Consider the following 18144-nt stretch of genomic DNA (forward strand, 5'->3'; position numbering starts at 1 on the left):
AAATGAAGTAAAGTAAAAACTGATTAAAAATTCAATCGATCATTAGAATAACTGGATTAAGATTAGACAGTTTACTGAATGAGTCCAAGATTAACTTGGTTTATTTTGATAGTGTTAAGATGATGTTCAATGACTCAATTATCCTCATAATTTATAATTTAAAAATCAAGTTTGTACCAACCTCCATAAACCTCACAGCTTAAAGATAAATCTGAGGTTTCATTGAAAGGTCCAACTAGACCTTCAAGTTTTTCCATTGTTTCGGTATTAACGATGAAAATTGATTCGGGTGGCACTTTTAATCCAGTTATAAAGTTGATGGTTAGTTTTGATTACTAATATTTATTGGAGTAAATTAATTGAACTTACCGATAACTGTTAGGTTGATGTGAAAGTTTTGTGTTGGATATTTTTCATAATCGACTCTACATCGATATTCACCCGAGTCTTTTTCACTAACTTTATCTAATCGTAGAGTCGGTGGACTTTTGGACATTTCAAAATAAGATCGACTCTTATAAGAACTAGATGGAATATGAATTGAACCACTTAATGAACTTTTATTCCGAGTGTCAACTGTATAAACAGGAATTCCAGTCTCTCCTTTGTACCATAAAATAATGGCCACTTCTTTAATATTCCCGTTGGTTATCGTTATGTTACATGGTAAAGAGACTGATCGACCAGCGATACCTTCGACTTCTGTGTGACCTAAACATTGAGAAAGAGAGAAAGTGAATTTTAATAGATTGGATCATCAATGGTGATAATTAACAAAATTGTAAATACCTGAATAATCAATTTCTAAGCTTTGTGAATTTACAACCAAATTGTTACTACAATTAAGTGTCAGTACAAATAACATTAATTGTAGACATGTCACCGATGATGATGATTTAAATATCCAAGTTGTTTGAATAGCAACTGAATCACAATTAAGAAACATTAATTTCCTTCTCATTTTTGTTTAAACAATTAAATTAAACTCAATTATTTTGATAGAGACTAAGATGATGATATCTTGATAAAAACACAAACAATTAATAATCAAATGAATATGTGATGATGATGATTATATTTCACTCAATTTGAATTAATCAACAGTTTTGATGAATAAAATTAACCGGCAATAATAATAATTATCGCTACATAAAGTGTTCAATCAAACACAATCAATATAAAAAGAAGAGATTGAGTTAAGGTTCGATTGGCAGAATTTTGATTATGTTTATTAACAGTGTTTAAAATGAGAATCTATCAACTGTTGATTTTGTCTAATTGTGTCACCTAATTACTTGTTTTTAATTCATTTCAATAAACACTGAAAGTTTCACATTTTCTTCAATTTAAATTAACTCAATTTGTTGATAGAACTATAAACTTATTTGGTTTGATCATTTACTGGGAATGAGTAAAATAACTTTTATCATAAAAACTAAACTATCACAATCATTGAGTCAACTCATTTTTACTTTTTGTTTGATAGTCAAATTTTCTGTGCACTGCTGACCTCTCTTGGTACAGAACTCAACTAAAATTCTAACCTTCTTGAAGGGTAGAGGCTTAACCTCCCAAACAATTACTGAGCAATCGACTCAGATTATTATGAAATTTCAATTTCTTTTATTTTTATTCATTAACCCGTTTCAGTTTTAAAACTTAATTTCATTTAGACCCGACTTCAAACCCGATTTTCTTAAATTTTAATTTTCTTAAATTGTAACCAAAAAGAAAGAGATACAAATTTCCCTTTCTTTCCATTGTGCTTTTTTAATCTAATCTAAACTGATTAGTAACATTAATTTGATAAGTCACAGCTCAAGCTAGAAAAAGCCAAAAGATTTGATTAACCTTAATTTAATCATTTTGATAACAGTCGAGTCTGAAAGACTACATTAATTCCCGCACAAATTTCTTTTGTTAATTTCAAGTATAAATGTAACTATCAAAAGATAGAACAATTTAGATTTAATTTGGTCTCATAGAGTCAACTTAAGTTTCATTAAAAATTTCAATAAAGTTAATTTTCAGTTATAATTCAGTCCGGAAAAGTCTTAAACTTGAGTTTAGTGATTGTTGGAATCCTGAAAAGAAGTGTGTGCAAATCGAATCTACTGATTCAAAATCAACAAATTGATTAAAGGTAATAGCCAAAGTGATCATAATAGAGCTCTAGATCCCGAGGACTATCTCTGACACTCCGTTATTCACCTCAAAATACCCGATAAAAACCTCACATTCTGGACCAATATTAACTATGTTATTAGAAGAGACAATTCATAGGAAAATGAGCGAATGGCCAATCAACGAATATCCAAAGCATACGAAATCTTTTGACCATAACATGTTCCACGAGTTGGCAATATATGTATATTTAATTCCAAGAGAGAGGTCGGCTCAGGTTTAGAAGAAGCTGAAACAGGTTACGGCGGTAAAGGAGCCGCTGCCGCAGGTTTCAAAGCTGGAAAAGCTGGTAAGTAACACTCATAAGAATCTCATCTCATGAATTTAATTTTGATTCTATTTAATCTCTGGGTGATACCTGGTTACCTGTTACCATGGTTGAATTAATATCTTCAAGTGTTTAATATCTATGGGAAGGTGAAGATTCTCAACTGTGTCCATTGTCAAAAGATCAAATTTCCATTCTAATTAAATTGGAAAAATTGACAGCAAATCAATTAGACAATGGAAATGATGGTGATGATGATGATTCAAATTGTAATGGTGTTAAAAAAGAATCAGCTGTTGGTGGATCTTTAAAGGATAGAAAAGGTTCACCAGATACTAATGGTAAAGATTTGGAATCTGAAGGCACCGGTCATTTGAATGTTCTTACTGATGCTCTTGGACATTTTAATAGCTTAAGGGATATTGAGAGATGGTTTGATTCAGTTGAGAGTCAATTGGAAAATAAAAACTAAACTATCACAATCATTGAGTCAACTCATTTTTACTTTTTGTTTGATAGTCAAATTTTCTGTGCACTGCTGACCTCTCTTGGTACAGAACTCAACTAAAATTCTAACCTTCTTGAAGGGTAGAGGCTTAACCTCCCAAACAATTACTGAGCAATCGACTCAGATTATTATGAAATTTCAATTTCTTTTATTTTTATTCATTAACCCGTTTCAGTTTTAAAACTTAATTTCATTTAGACCCGACTTCAAACCCGATTTTCTTAAATTTTAATTTTCTTAAATTGTAACCAAAAAGAAAGAGATACAAATTTCCCTTTCTTTCCATTGTGCTTTTTTAATCTAATCTAAACTGATTAGTAACATTAATTTGATAAGTCACAGCTCAAGCTAGAAAAAGCCAAAAGATTTGATTAACCTTAATTTAATCATTTTGATAACAGTCGAGTCTGAAAGACTACATTAATTCCCGCACAAATTTCTTTTGTTAATTTCAAGTATAAATGTAACTATCAAAAGATAGAACAATTTAGATTTAATTTGGTCTCATAGAGTCAACTTAAGTTTCATTAAAAATTTCAATAAAGTTAATTTTCAGTTATAATTCAGTCCGGAAAAGTCTTAAACTTGAGTTTAGTGATTGTTGGAATCCTGAAAAGAATCTGAAAGATTTGTTAGTGTGTGCAAATCGAATCTACTGATTCAAAATCAACAAATTGATTAAAGGTAATAGCCAAAGTGATCATAATAGAGCTCTAGATCCCGAGGACTATCTCTGACACTCCGTTATTCACCTCAAAATACCCGATAAAAACCTCACACTTGGCGACCCAGGCAGGATTCCAGCAGTTCTTCAACACAAAAGTGCTTATGCCAACTACAAGACAAGCTTCACGTCTTCAACAACAAGTCTTAAGACTCGAGATGGCTGAACATCAAATTAGTGAATTAACCGAAACTCAAATTAAAAATACTCTCGAATTTTGGTCGGTACAAATCCCGTCAATTCGATCATTACAAAAGAAAAGGCTTCAAGAAGTCATAAAAACTAACTTAATGTTAGAAGGTGATATATTAACCACCAATGAAATTCAAGTTCTAATACTTGAAGAGTTACAAGAACAAATAATCCCCGAGTGGATTACCGAATTCCGGAAGTCTAATCTCAGTGAAGATGAGATTAGGACCATCATCAACAAGATTGGTCGTGAAAGTAATTCAATAATCAACTTAACTCACTGCGAGTTAAACAGTCTACCGTTACCTTTAGGTAGTTTAAGAAAAATTAAAAATGTGCTCAACGAATTAGGCATCGACATTGCCCCACCAGTTCCAGCCCGATTTGATTCAGTTCCATCTGAAACTGTTCCTCATGATTCAACTTTAGTTGAAAGTCTTGCCCAATTCGCAAATGCATTGAAACGAGATCCCGAGGTTCCCGAATTCAAGAAAGGAGAAGACATGTTGTCATGGGTCAACAAAACTAAAGCCCGTCTCAACCATGAAAATGTCGATGATGCTACAAAACTCCGATGCTTTAAAAAAGCTCTTTCCAATGAGTTGCTTCATATATCTAATCAAATTCCCGTGCAGGTAAATGATTATCATTTGTATCTCGACGCTCTCTATGAGAAATTGAACAGCCCATCGATGAAATATACTGCCGATTACGAGCTGATGAATTATCGATATAAGTTAGAAGACCATCCTTCGACCTTTATTGATCATCTTTCAACCCTGGTTACCAAATCTCTTGGTAAAGTTGACACATCCGTTTTCTTAATGATGATCTTGAGTCATATCCCAAGAAACATCCGCGATGAGATTTACACTCTCGGCGCAAATTTAAGCCAAGATGCTATTTTTAACGTACTCGTACGAAAACATCATGAATTCCTCGAACAAGCGAGAAGAAACAAACAAAGTGGAAGAAACCCACGAGTGGATAAAAACGATAAATCCAATGATGCTAAAGCATCGACCCTTAACAAAATTCTATCTAATGATAACAATTATCAACAAAGACCCAGATACCGAGGTCAATGTGGTGAATGTAAATTGTGGAATAGTCACCCGACTAATGAGTGTCGACGAAAGAAAAACTCAAGTGAGGCTAAGAAGCCAACACCTCCAGCTACAGCAGCTACTACTACCGCCACAACCCAATCATCATCATCAATGGTCATAGACCCAAAAATCGAACGTTCTCAAGAACCAATTACTTGGTTTCCGTCAAAACGACATAAACTTTGCAGTTTCCGAAGAATGTATAACAACACTTGGACCTTTACATCTTGTTCATATGCCAGTTGCTCAATTCAAACTTTGTCGCACAGACCGACAATTTGTTCGAGAAGGTGCCGTTCTTCTCGATACAGGCTCAACAATGTCAGCCTTAGACGAACACGTCGCAAGAGAGCTTGGAGCTCATATCTCTTATTTTCATCGTTCCCTTCAAGGAATCTCATCATCACCCGTAACTTCACTCGGTTTTGCCTACGCAATAGTGAAACACCCCGAGATGGAAGAATCGAGAATCTTCAAAATTCAAATCTGTAAAGATTTTCGTCCAATATGTTTAATTGGAAATTCATTCATGCACTTATACTATGCATCGATTGAAAGTGATGGCGATAATTACCAAGTAAAGGTAAAAGAGACATCCGAAAGTGAGTCAAAAAAGCCCGAATTTTTATTCAGATTTTGCACTGAAGATGGAACAAATCATCTTTTTGAATTAATCAAAAACCTTGAAACTCAGTCGTATGTTCTCGATACAATAAATCGAAAACAATTGGATAACCCATTAGCTGCAATCGCTATTGAGGAAAACCCGAAAACGGAACAGTTCCCGTATAAGTTGCGACTTGGTAATCAAAATTACGTGAATTATTAAGTGAAGATCGAAAAGCATTGGATAAGCTTAAAGAAGCTTTGATAACGACGGCTATGCTGGTTCACTATAACCCGATATTGAGAAGAAAAATTAGTGCTGACGCATCTGATGCTGCAGTAGGAGGAATACTCCTACAAGAGGATGAAAACTCTGAAAGTTATGATCCTAATTGTCCAATCGAAGAAATAAAAGATTGGCTCCCGATGTATTTTTATTCACAAAAATTGGCTAAACATCAACGAAATTATACCGTTTCCGAGAAAGAATGTCTCGCGATTTTCATTGGCATTACTAAATATCGACATTATTTAGAAGGTCAACAATTCTTGGTGGAGACCGACCACCATGCTCTTTGCCAATTGCCCCGAATAAACTTCAAAAATTCCCGGTTACACCGATGGTCTGCAATGTTGTCATCATTTGACTTTAAAGTCATTTATCAAAAAGGAAAACAACATCCACCTGATTGTTTTTCACGGTATCAAAGTGAATGGAATCACCGTAACTCTATCGACCCTGAAGAAGAGTATTTAGATAAAATTTATCTAATTGACTATGTCATTGACTTCGAAGATGATATTTATTTCGATATTGGCTTAAACCTGATTAACAGTGAACTCAACAACATTTGCTACGATCTAAAAGATCCTCAATTGATCGCTTACACTCTTCAAAGTGAATCAACATTAATTCAACCAAACATTGTCAACGACGACAACCTTAAAACTCCAACATCTATTTGGAAAGAAAAAATAAAAATTCATCAACAAAATGATCCCGAAATCATAAAAATTAAAAACCAATTGATCGAAAAAGATCCTGAAACTTGCAAAAAATTTGCCCTTCAAGATGAACTACTTCATCGAAAAAATGATAAACCCCCGTACAATTTAAAATTGGTAATTGATCCAATAATTTTAAGTGAAATCTTCAAACATGACCATGATTCACCAATAGGAGGTCACTTTGGACCCGAAAAGACTGCATGTCAAATATCCCGACGTTTCTGGTGCAAAAATTTACTTCAAGAAGTAACAAGACTTTGCAACAATTGCAAATCGCAAAACCAACCAACATAATTTATGTTGATCCAGCTGAAAAGCCAATTGCCGACGACATTTTTGATCGATTTGAACTCGACGTCCAAGGACCAATAACGGTAAAACATTCGAAAAAGTATATTCTTGTGTTAGTAGATGTTCTGTCCAGATTTGTCTATGCGAAACTAACCCTTAATCAAACAGCTTCAACTGTAATTGATTTCCTTCGCCCGATTTTTAACACAGTTTCATACCCAAAAATCCTACAAACCGATAACGGAACGAATTTTACCTCAGAACAGTTCAGATCATTCTGTCAAAACAATGGTATTAAACATGTTACCTCAAACCCGTACCATCCACAATCACAGGGAATAGTCGAAAGACACAACAAAACAATCTCAGAGAGATTAAGAATTTATTGTTTAGCGAACGATAATAAACATTTAGCTTATGGCTTAGAAGCCTCTGTTTTCGCAATTAATACTTGATACACAAAATAACCTGATTTTCTCCATATTTTCTCGTTTATGGTAGACAACCCCAGAAACCGATCGATAATCATATCGAAACAAATAACAATTTTCTAAATACAATGTTGTAGAAGCTAGAAAGTTAGCCCGAGCAAGACTCAAGTCTCAACAACAGTATCAAATCAATCGATCAAAACAGTTACATCCAACTTCCCCTTACAAAGAAGGTGATTACGTTTATGTTAAAAATGAATCTGTCAGTTCAGAAATTTCAAAGAAATTGATAGAAAAATATCATGGACCTTATTTAGTCTGCGGTATTCAGAAAGGAAGTTTAATGCTTCTCGACATAGACGAGTTAGAAATATTCACAGCGAATGTCAGTAATACGAAATTACACAAATCAGAATTAACTGAGAAACAGAAAGAAATTAGAGATAATTTTTTCAATTCAGATCAATATCTTCAGATAGAAAGTTTTAAGCTCCCAAACACTAACGAGATTGATCCAACTAATGTTGATCAAACAGATTCATCAATAACAAAAACGAATTCAAATTCAAATTTAAATGATGAAATTAATCCACTTACCGAAAATCCCGAGCTTGACAATCTTGATCCAGAATTAATCTCTAACCATGAAACAACTTCAGTTGACAATCAAGAACATAATCCAATGGATAAACAAGTCAACAAACCAAAGAAAAATCGCTTAAGCGCTGATAAGATGATAATTCAACAATCAACAATTGATCCAATTAATGATGATAATCAAAGATTAACAAGACAAAGAAGACAACAATTAAAACAATTCGATGAGAACAATTATATTCTATTCTACTGTGTAACCATTGGCAACAGTGAAAACGAATTTAAAAATATTCGAAAATCGAAAATCGATTTTTTCCCGATTTTCTCCAAGGAAACGATTATTCGAAATTCTTTTCCCACCAATTGTCCGTTAATTAACCCGATTAACCAGATAAGACACCATTTTGTCTCTAATCAAAATCTTCTTTTCTTTATCGAAATCAAAGTTTCTTTTAAACAAACAACCGAATCAACTCTAGTTAAAGCTTCATTAATCATCTTAATCATCAGCAACTTTACGCTAATTGTGCTTAAAAAAGCGAATCAACTAATTCAATTAGTCATCATCAAACTTAAGTTTTTGGTCATCTTAATTGATATAAAAGTGATGGATCCAAATCATCGAGCCACAGTTACAACAAACTCTAATTTTGTTTCGTGAATTAAGTGATGGTCGAAATGTTATCTACGACATAACCCAACCTTCAACTTCCAATTTTTAAGTTGTTCAAAAAACTCAAGTTTCACCATCATCACCAACAGGCTCATCAACATCCACTGACTCAATTATATTCTTAATTTAATTCACTTGGAATTAATAGTTGACTGAATAGACGGAGAAAAGACATTAATCTTGATCCTGGTTCAATGGTAAATTGTGATTCCTCTAAATCGTACGGAAGATTTGAAGGGGTCAATGTTAATTTCTAGAGGTGAACAATCATCAAATTGTTTAATCAATTCACCAGCAAAAGGTAAATCAAGAATTGACTTTGAGACTAACCATAGATTAGAAACAAGATTATCTTTCAACCGATTAATAAACATCTCAGGCCTTTGGAATTAATCAAAAATCTAGACAATTGATTTTGCAATTTTAATCAAACAAAACATTCAAAACAATAAGACAAAAACATATCCAAACATATGATTAACTTTTGTTTGGGTGAATCCATGGTAACCAAACTTGATTACATTCAATTTAAATTGACATTAATTAGAATTAAAAATCGAGTCTGAAACTAATTAAGTGTCAACCTTAAAGTTAATCAGTATCTATTGTCAATCATTCATTGAAAAATTCAGCAAAAGTCCATTCACTAGCTCAATTAGTAACGGGTGCGATATTTGATCGGTGTCACCGTTCAGACGGGGCCCAGTCGAAGACGAAGATGAAGATTAAATGGGAACGAGATTTGAACCGGTGGCCAACCTTACAAATATCGTACACGTTACTAACGAGCTAGCTTGTGGACTTCAATAAATCGAGCGATTAACAGCCTTATAACCTTAATTAAAGGAAATGAGAGGCCCGCTCGAAAAAGTGGTTTAGATTGTTGCCAAAAAGAAAGAGAAAAAGAAAGGTAAAAAAAGAAAGAGAAAAAGAAAGAGAAAAGTGGTCTAGATTGTTGCTTTTTACTACTACTAATTGTTTTACCAATTTTTTACTTCACCTTCACAATTTTAATCGATTTTCTTGAAAGTTTATGTCACCATGTTTACGATGTTCTTAGACCCATAGTGATCCATATAAATCATTTGGAAACACTTTCGGAACTTTGTTGTATCCTGAGAAGCGAAGGAAGCGAAGAGTTTACATCAATTCTCGGAAATGAAACTCTCTCATTTGGCCGAGCTCTTAATTCACTTTTACAAGATGTCCAAGAACGTTTAGTCTATCGAACTGCTATTTATATACAAACGAATCTTGTCGAATATGTTCCAGCTCCTGGTGACCTTGCCTATCCAGAGAAATTGGAAATGATGGAAAGTATCGCCGAGTGTTTATCAACCAATCCTCCTGGAACTTTGGTTAGAAGTGATTCTTTATCATCAATAACATCAACCACTCTTTCGGACATTTCACTGGCCACTTATAATGATTCATCTTTCGGTAGATACGCTTCAAGATCACCAGCCGATATTCATGGGATGTGGTATCCAACCGTTAGACGGACAATAATGTGCCTTGCAAAATTGTACCGATCGTTGGACAAATCGGCTTTCCAACGATTAGCTCAAGAGGTTGTAGCCGGTTGTTTGGAATCATTAAAACGAGCCGGTTCAGAGATTAGTAAAAACAAGAGTCTCTCCGATGGATGTTTATTTCTAATCAAACATTTACTAATTGTTCGAGAACAGATAACACCATTTAGGATTGAATGTATAGTTCGAGAAGTGGAAATTGATTTTAGTCGAGTTAAAACAGCGGCACTTAATTTATTCAATAATGGGAGAAATATTTTCAGCCTTAAAAGTAATAACGGCTTGTTAAAATTTCTATTTGAAGTTCCTGGTGCACCTCAAGTTGTCGACCACATTCTGGACCCTCAAAGGATAGTGGACACTGAGATCAAAAGTACTTGTGATACCAAATCGGTTATGCCAGAATCGGGTCAATCCTAATTGATCCTAATAAGCAGTAAGATTAGGAAGGCGACCAGTTTGAAAAGTAGAACCACCATTTCGTTTAATATATCGGTAAGATCTTAGTTATGATCGCACTAGTGTGGCTTAAGTTAGCGGCAAAGTTGAAATCTAAATTACTGAGCTAATTAACGTAACTAATTAACTAATTTTTTGGCTTGTTTTGTTTTGTTAGATTAGGTTAGGTTAGGTGTCACTCGTAAACGGGTTAATTAATGAAGATCATAACTAAGATCTTACCGATTATTTTAATAACAAGCGAAAACAAACTTTCTTTCGATAGTTTGAGAGACCCATGGATTTAGGATACTGAAATGAGAATCATTCTTTTAAATCAAATCATTTCGATATACTAGAGATGACAGTGAGTTGAAAAAGTCTTAAAGCGTGTCAAAAACGCTCAAAAAGTTGTCCAAAATCTGAAAAATTATCCATCACATTAGCAAAACCATAACTATCACCGCCTGAGCCTCTTGCTTCTTTGTCTGTACCACCGCCTTTAACATCTCCTGCATTATTTCCGAAACCACCGCCACCACTTTTATCTTTGTCCTTACCACCACCATAAACAAAGCCAGAACCAAAACCACCATCAGTAAAACCACCAGAACCACCACTACCACTACCACTACCACGACCCCCATCTTTGCCCTTTCCATAACCACCACCATAACCACCACCTTGACCACCGCCATAACCATAGCCACTATTATCACCATAATCTTCTCCATCCATTTTTCTATCATAACCAAAAGTTTGGCTTGACAAAGAGGAGATAAGGACCATGATGAACAAGAAGCAATCGTAAGCCACAAAGGAGTAAGAACTCATTGTTTTTTGTATTCAAGCTTTTAAATTTTAGGTGTTGAAATCGGCACTTATTTAAATCGAAACGCAACTTTATGACAATCTTAAAGTCAAATGATTTCACATTTCATGTGATTTATATACAAGATCAAATAGCTTTTGTGGCTTCGATAAATTAAACTCAAATACAATTTTAATTTGTTAACTGCAAAAACAGGTATCATTTGATTAATCCATGGAAACAAAATAGCATGGGCTACAATTGAATCTAGTAGTTGTACTGTTAGTTTCATCTCTTAGCATCTGATCAGACCTTTACTAAGACCTTTAATCATTCATCAGAACTTAACTGTAAAGCATTACCATGAATTTGTGGACTTAGTTGCGTAAATATTAGTAACTATTTAACAAGTAAATATTAGTTAGAACAAATTTGAAAGTGAGTAGTAAATACTCCATTTATTTAGTTTAGGACTCGTCTTCTTTTGGGTCTAATTCTCTTGAAATTTGAGAAAAATTCATGAAATTATGTAATTTTATTTTCGGTAATATGGCTCATATTATTATTATTGATCGTAGCTTTTTGTTATTATGCAATTAGTTCATTGTAATACGTGACTAAAAATTCAGACCAATTTCTCGAATAATTAACGAAATAATTAAAAAATTAAATTAACATTGACTTGTATGGAAATTTAACTCTCGAGTGCGGACTTTTGTCCATAAAAATGTCATTTATCGACATTTTCTTTGAAATTTTTTTCTGAGGTAAGATAAATGATAGGTCATCATTGATCACTGAGTGATAACTTCACTGCTTTTCGTATCCTTCAACTATTAGTATTGTTGTTTTAAACTTAGATTTTAGGGAAATAACTTCACTTGGTGTAAGCAAATACAATGTTTAAATTTATCTAATCAATCGTTGTGATTAAGCTAATTCTTGCCAAAGATGCTCAAATGATTTAAAAAAGGCACAAATTCAATTTTCACGGCTGTATACTTAAACCTAGTAAAGGTGAGGGTTAACTTATAAAACTGTATAAACTGAGTTAACTTAGCTAGTTATTTTATTAACATTTGTGTACGTTTCTTAACATATTAATCTAACATCAAGTTGACTTTAAAGTGCGTGTACACATTACCTTGATTCAAAGGGGAAATCAACTCATTGACTCCGTCTTTTTTTTAATTTTTTGTGAGCTCGTTAACTTTTTTTTAATATAAATTAATCCAATAGAGTTTTAATTTTTTTTGATACATTGATTGTCACAATGAATTACCAAGCTTCTGATCCCACTTTTGGTGAAATTGGTTTTCGTAAAATTTAAAATAAAGTTAGTAAAACATGTGATAATTTCAAGAAACTCAGAACTCAATTAACCTTCTGGACCAATATCAACTATGTTATTCGAAGAGACACTACATAGGAAAATAAGCGAATGACCAATCAACGAATATCCAAAGCATACGAAATCTTTTGACCTTAACATGTTCCACAAGTTGGCCATATCAAAAGTAAACAAATAATGTACCGACAGAAAAGACAACCAATTCAACCATTTAATTTTAATTCTCGGCAATCGTAGACTTTGTTTTGTTCATCTTTTCCTCTCTCCAATTGATTGTCTCAATTTTTACAGCGAAAAAGTCATGATGATTTTAAACCGTTTCTCGTCATCAAAACATTTAATTTCTTGAAATAATTTATGATTTACTTTCTTTTCAAGATTTAATTCAATTCCATTGACCTCTAGTCATTCCAATTCATCAAAATCACCAAACCAACAAAGATTCAATTCATCAAAATCGTCGCAAGTCTACAAACTCATTTCTACTCATTTGTTTATTTTCTCTCTTAACCTGAACTTTCATTCTTCACCCATACTCATATGCTTATGGTGTTTCTCCAGCTAATCTAGAATTTTATTCCATTGGTGATGCTCTACAATTAAGTTCTGATCAACGTGAGTAATTAAAGGTCTCGGTGAAGGTTTTGGCGATCAGCTGATTAGAGCCTAAGGTTTACTTTTCCTTTACCTTAATGATAAGATTAATTTACTTGATTTGTTTTCTCTTTTTAAAGGTAATTCCCAACCTGCGATAATCAGTGGCCATCAGAAAATAGTTAAATCATTTGGTGATCTAAATAAAGAAGTTAATCAACTGGTTGATTCATTTGATTCTGTCCTTGGTTTGACTAAAGGTGATGTTGTCTCTTTGTGGTCATCAAATTGTTATGAATGGATATTAATTCAATTGGCTTGTGCTCGCTATGGATTAATTTTGTGTACCCTTAATCCAGTTTATAAATTACCCGAACTTGAATATGCTCTTGCCAAGTCGGGGGCCAAAGTTTTATTCGTACCTGGTCAGTCTTCCCAACAAACGGTGGTCAATGATTTCGTCAACATAGCGAGTAAATTGAATAGAAAAACTAATCCAACGTGTGAGAAATTGGTTCAAATTAATGGTGACAATTTAATTTCATTAGAATTTGACAAATTCTCACTAAAATAATTGTTATCATCGAGTGATGGATCAACTACAACTTCATCAAGAGTCAATAGTGATGATCCAGCGATCATCATGTTCACTTCGGTAATACAGATCAATCCGAATACAATTACCAACTTTTCATTTCAATGTTTCTAATCACAGGGAACAACCGGTAAACCTAAAGGAGCCTTATTATCACATTGTAATCTAATCAACAATGCACAATTAACTGCTCGAAGACTTGGTCTTGATGAACCAGGAACTGTTGCCGCTATTCCAGTTCCTCTTTTCCACATCTTTGGCCTTGTCTATGGGATCACAATGATGGCCCGAATGGGAATCACAATCACTCTTTCTGGTTATCGTTACAATGTTAAGAGTTTGGTTGAGACAATTAATGAAAATAACTGTTCCCATGCAATGATTGTTCCAGCGATGACGATTGATTTAATCAATTATCTAGAGAAAAACAACATCACTATGCCTTCACTTAAAAGTTTGAATTGATCTCAAATTGCCCTCGAACAATTAAATAAATAAAAACTCGGTGGTACTTACGTCGACCAAATTTGGCCTCGTCTACCTGTACCACCTGTCCAGTACCACCGATTTTCCCCCGCCTTAATTCATCCTGAAGAAAGGTAAATGTCACGGTCTCTCGAAACAGCCTGAACCAATCAGCCACTGTTTGAGTAGACACACCGGCTTCAGCACGCGCCGAATCATAGTCCACATCCGTGCACCAGGTGTACATCAATCGAAGTGCGTCCTCAATATCAATTTTCAACCCTTCGAAGGCTGATTTGTAGGACGCACTCCGTGATTCTGGCCTGGATTCCGAATGCTTCCCATGCTTCGGGCAACGAAACGTGCCAACAGGACCACGATCGACCTCCCAGGTCATCGGGCACCGGTGCTGACCACAGGAGTATGCAGAACGCAGGAGACTTTGTTGTTGTGCCCATTCAATGGCCGTCTCCCTGCTTCTGCATACCTCCCTCTCCAGCCTAGCATGCCTCCACACACCATCCATAATGATGATGATGGAAAAAGAAAAGAAAAAGAAAGATGGAGATGAAAAAGAAAGAGAAAGAGAAAATGAGAATGAGAATGAGAATGAGAGTAAGAAAGAGAGAGAGAATAAGAGCAAGAGCGAGAATGAGAGCGAGAAAAGAGATGTGAACGAGAGAAAGAACGAGAATCAAATGAATAGAATTCAAAAATATTGTCAACATTATAGGTTCAATTTAGGCTCCCTCATACCGCTCCCTCAAATCTAAATGCTAACATGTGCTGCCTCTATCAATTATTTTTATCATTAGAATAGCCGTTCACATCAATACTAACCTTTGATTAACAAATGACCTTGGAATGACCTTGACATTTAGGTATGACCTTGAACATGTTCCACATGTGATATAGTGCAATAGTCCATACTAGTTCATGAGTTATATGCTAAAACCCGTTTAAACCTATTTTCAATCGGTCACAAGTATCAAACGGATATGTTGATTTGACTGAAATTTTGGTCATAGATACTTGGTACTATGATGTACATACAGGCTGAAAATAGCTCAGCCAAAAGCAATAATAGTGTTATAACAAAACTTATTATTTTCCCATAGAGCTCTATGTAAAAATCGACTTTTGTCGCGCTGTAGCTCTGCTCACAGAAGTTTCCTCAAAAATTCCATCAACATGTGCATTACTATGTGTGACAAGACTATTCACAAGAAATTTGGAGTCGATATTCCAGGGGTCTTGTTCTAGAATATAGCCAAAAATTGAAACTTTTTTCAATAAATTTAATTATGCCAAGATAACTGCTGAGCTTTAGCTCGCAGTTATTAATAATTACTACTCAGTCTATTAACTTAGTTTAGGAATCGTCTTCTGTTGGGTCTAATTCTATTAAGAGTTGAGATAAATTTATGAAATTTTGTATATTTGTTTTCGGTAACATGGCCTATGCGAATCCCAAACATAAAATTCTCAGTACTAAAGGCCATTTAATACTTAAATTTCGAAGTTAATTTGATCGAAAATGATATTCAATTAGTTTAGGAATTTGGCCTGAATCGACATAGTTCTGCATTAAATTGATCTGCACATTGATTTTATGGGAATTTAACTTTTGAGTTCGAACTTTTGTCCATGAAAAAGCCATTTATCGACATTTTTCTCTGAAATTTTTTTCTAAGGTCAAATAATAGTCAAAAAATAGGATACGTTCAGTTTTTAATTGTCTTAATTCTAGAAAATTTTTTTATCTAGTTTTGAACAAAAATAGAAGAAATTATGGAAATTGAATGTCTTGAATACGAGAAAATACTTTCGATTGATCGAAATTTCGTGATTTTTTCACAAACTCGATTAGTTGATTCCCGATTCTTTGATGTTGGGTTCAAATCGAGTTGAATTCAAATCAATCAAATATTAATTTAATTAGGAAATTGTCTCTAAAAAGATATGCACAGTCCATTCTATATGTCATAAAAATTTCATAAGCTAGGTACCTCCCACTTCCATAAAAAATCAATTTCCGAGAAGTTTAAACTGCCCATAGACCTCTTAAGGATTTTATGTTTTTAAATGCTAATAACTCCGCCCACAGAAGTTTCCGCTAAAAAACCTCAACATGTATATAGACCTACATAAGGCCTACCTCTAGAAAAAATTTCAAGACAATCTGAGTAGGGGGCTGTAGTAAAGAATAGCCGTTTTATTCATACGTTTTTTACTGGATTAGAGAGAAATTGATTATTATTTCACAGAACCCGTTCGGTTTTTTGGCTCACTGTTGAGAAGATTATTGCCAGAGGAGAGTTGACTGTAGGTAAACAATGTGTTCAAGTTTCATCTAGTTTATTGTTGATTAGGAAACTTAATGAATTAATTTCTAACCAAGATTATTTTATAGTATTAGTGGTGTGAAAGAATTTGATTATAAATTGGGTTGACTTACGAGAAAGTTGTGACCATTGATTTATCGTTGTTCGGATTCAATTTTTTGACGAACTGATAAATTGGATGCTGGGTAATTATCACTTCATGGGTAATTTATTTGGTTAGAATTATAATATGTAGTTTGGCATGAGCTATATGTACAGAAAATTTCAGGTCTCTAAATTTGCGGACCTAATCCAAAGTCTTACCTTAACTTAAGAGAGAGAGACTGGTGGGAAAGAGAGAGTAAGAGAGAGTGACTAGAAATCGATAATGACCGGAAAACCAGTTTTTTGCAAACGGCGTGACAAATTATGCGGGCCATTTTTGTTCTGGCCTGCTACAACCCGATAGTTGCCGAATAATTAAACGGGCAACTTTTAGGGCCAATTAAATATTTTCGATTAAAGAGTTTTGTGTAAATGCATTAATCTAGTGAACGATTCTAGCTGATTGTTCATGGACTGAAATCAAATTGATTATAGTTGATCATATTTTGATCATGTTGCTAATCACAATTAAATGTCTAAAATATGATCAACCCGAAACTAATCGTTTCAAGTTGATCATATTGATAATAAAATTTTCAATCACAATTGAATCTAGTGAACGATTCGTGCTGATTGTTTTTGAACTGAAATCAAGTTGATTATAGTTGATCATATTTTGATCATATTTTGATCATATTTTGATCATAAATGTCCAAAATATGATCAACCCGAAACTAATTGTTTCAGGTTGATCATATTTTGATTAAATTGATAATCACAATTAAAAGTCTAGAATATGATCAACCCAAAGTTAATTGTTTCAGGTTGATCATATTTTGATTAAATTGATAATCACAATTAAAAGTCTAGAATATGATCAACCCAAAGTTAATTGTTTCAAGTTGATCATATTGATAATCAAATTCATAATCACAATTGAATCTAGTGAACGATTCTAGTTGATTGTTTATGAACTGAAATCCATTTGATTCAAGTTGATCATATTGCTAATCACAATTAAAAGTCTAGAATCTGATCAACCCAAAGTTACTTGTTTCAAGTTGATCATATTGATAATCAAATTGATAATCACAATTAAATCTAGTGAACGATTCTAGTTGATTGTTTATGAACTGAAATCAAATTGATTATAGTTGATCATATTTTGATCATATTTTGATCATATTGTCAATCATAATCAAAAGTCCAAAATATGATAATGTTAATCAACAAGATGATAATTTTGATTAAATCAACAATAGAATACAAATTTACAATTGATTCAATTTGTGAGAAACACTCAATCAATGTAACAATTTTAGACTTGATCATCAATCT

The 18144-nt window shown here is 33.6% G+C and overlaps 1 protein-coding gene and 2 pseudogenes across 1 annotated transcript; 1 reads left to right on the forward strand and 2 right to left on the reverse strand.

The window, feature by feature from the left end:
* Nucleotides 1-1421, reverse strand: part of LOC128393803 (cell adhesion molecule DSCAML1-like) — a 38736-nt pseudogene extending 37315 nt beyond the window's left edge.
* A 9533-nt stretch (nucleotides 1422-10954) lies between these two features.
* Nucleotides 10955-11299, reverse strand: LOC128393811 (uncharacterized). The gene has a single exon (XM_053354030.1). The coding sequence runs from the start codon at nucleotides 11297-11299 to the stop codon at nucleotides 10955-10957; it is 345 nt and encodes a 114-aa protein (XP_053210005.1).
* A 1945-nt stretch (nucleotides 11300-13244) lies between these two features.
* LOC128393821 (medium-chain acyl-CoA ligase ACSF2, mitochondrial-like) lies at nucleotides 13245-14402 on the forward strand (annotated as a pseudogene).
* Nucleotides 14403-18144: the final 3742 nt, after the last annotated feature.

This window comes from Panonychus citri, unplaced genomic scaffold (genome assembly GCF_014898815.1).
Source record: "Panonychus citri isolate SS breed McGregor unplaced genomic scaffold, ASM1489881v1 Contig00015, whole genome shotgun sequence".
Lineage (NCBI taxonomy): Eukaryota > Metazoa > Arthropoda > Arachnida > Trombidiformes > Tetranychidae > Panonychus > Panonychus citri.

Coding starts and splice junctions, on each gene's coding strand:
- LOC128393811 (XM_053354030.1), bottom strand. CDS start 11,299: ATGGATGGAGAAGATTATGGTGATAATAGTGGCTATGGTTATGGCGGT.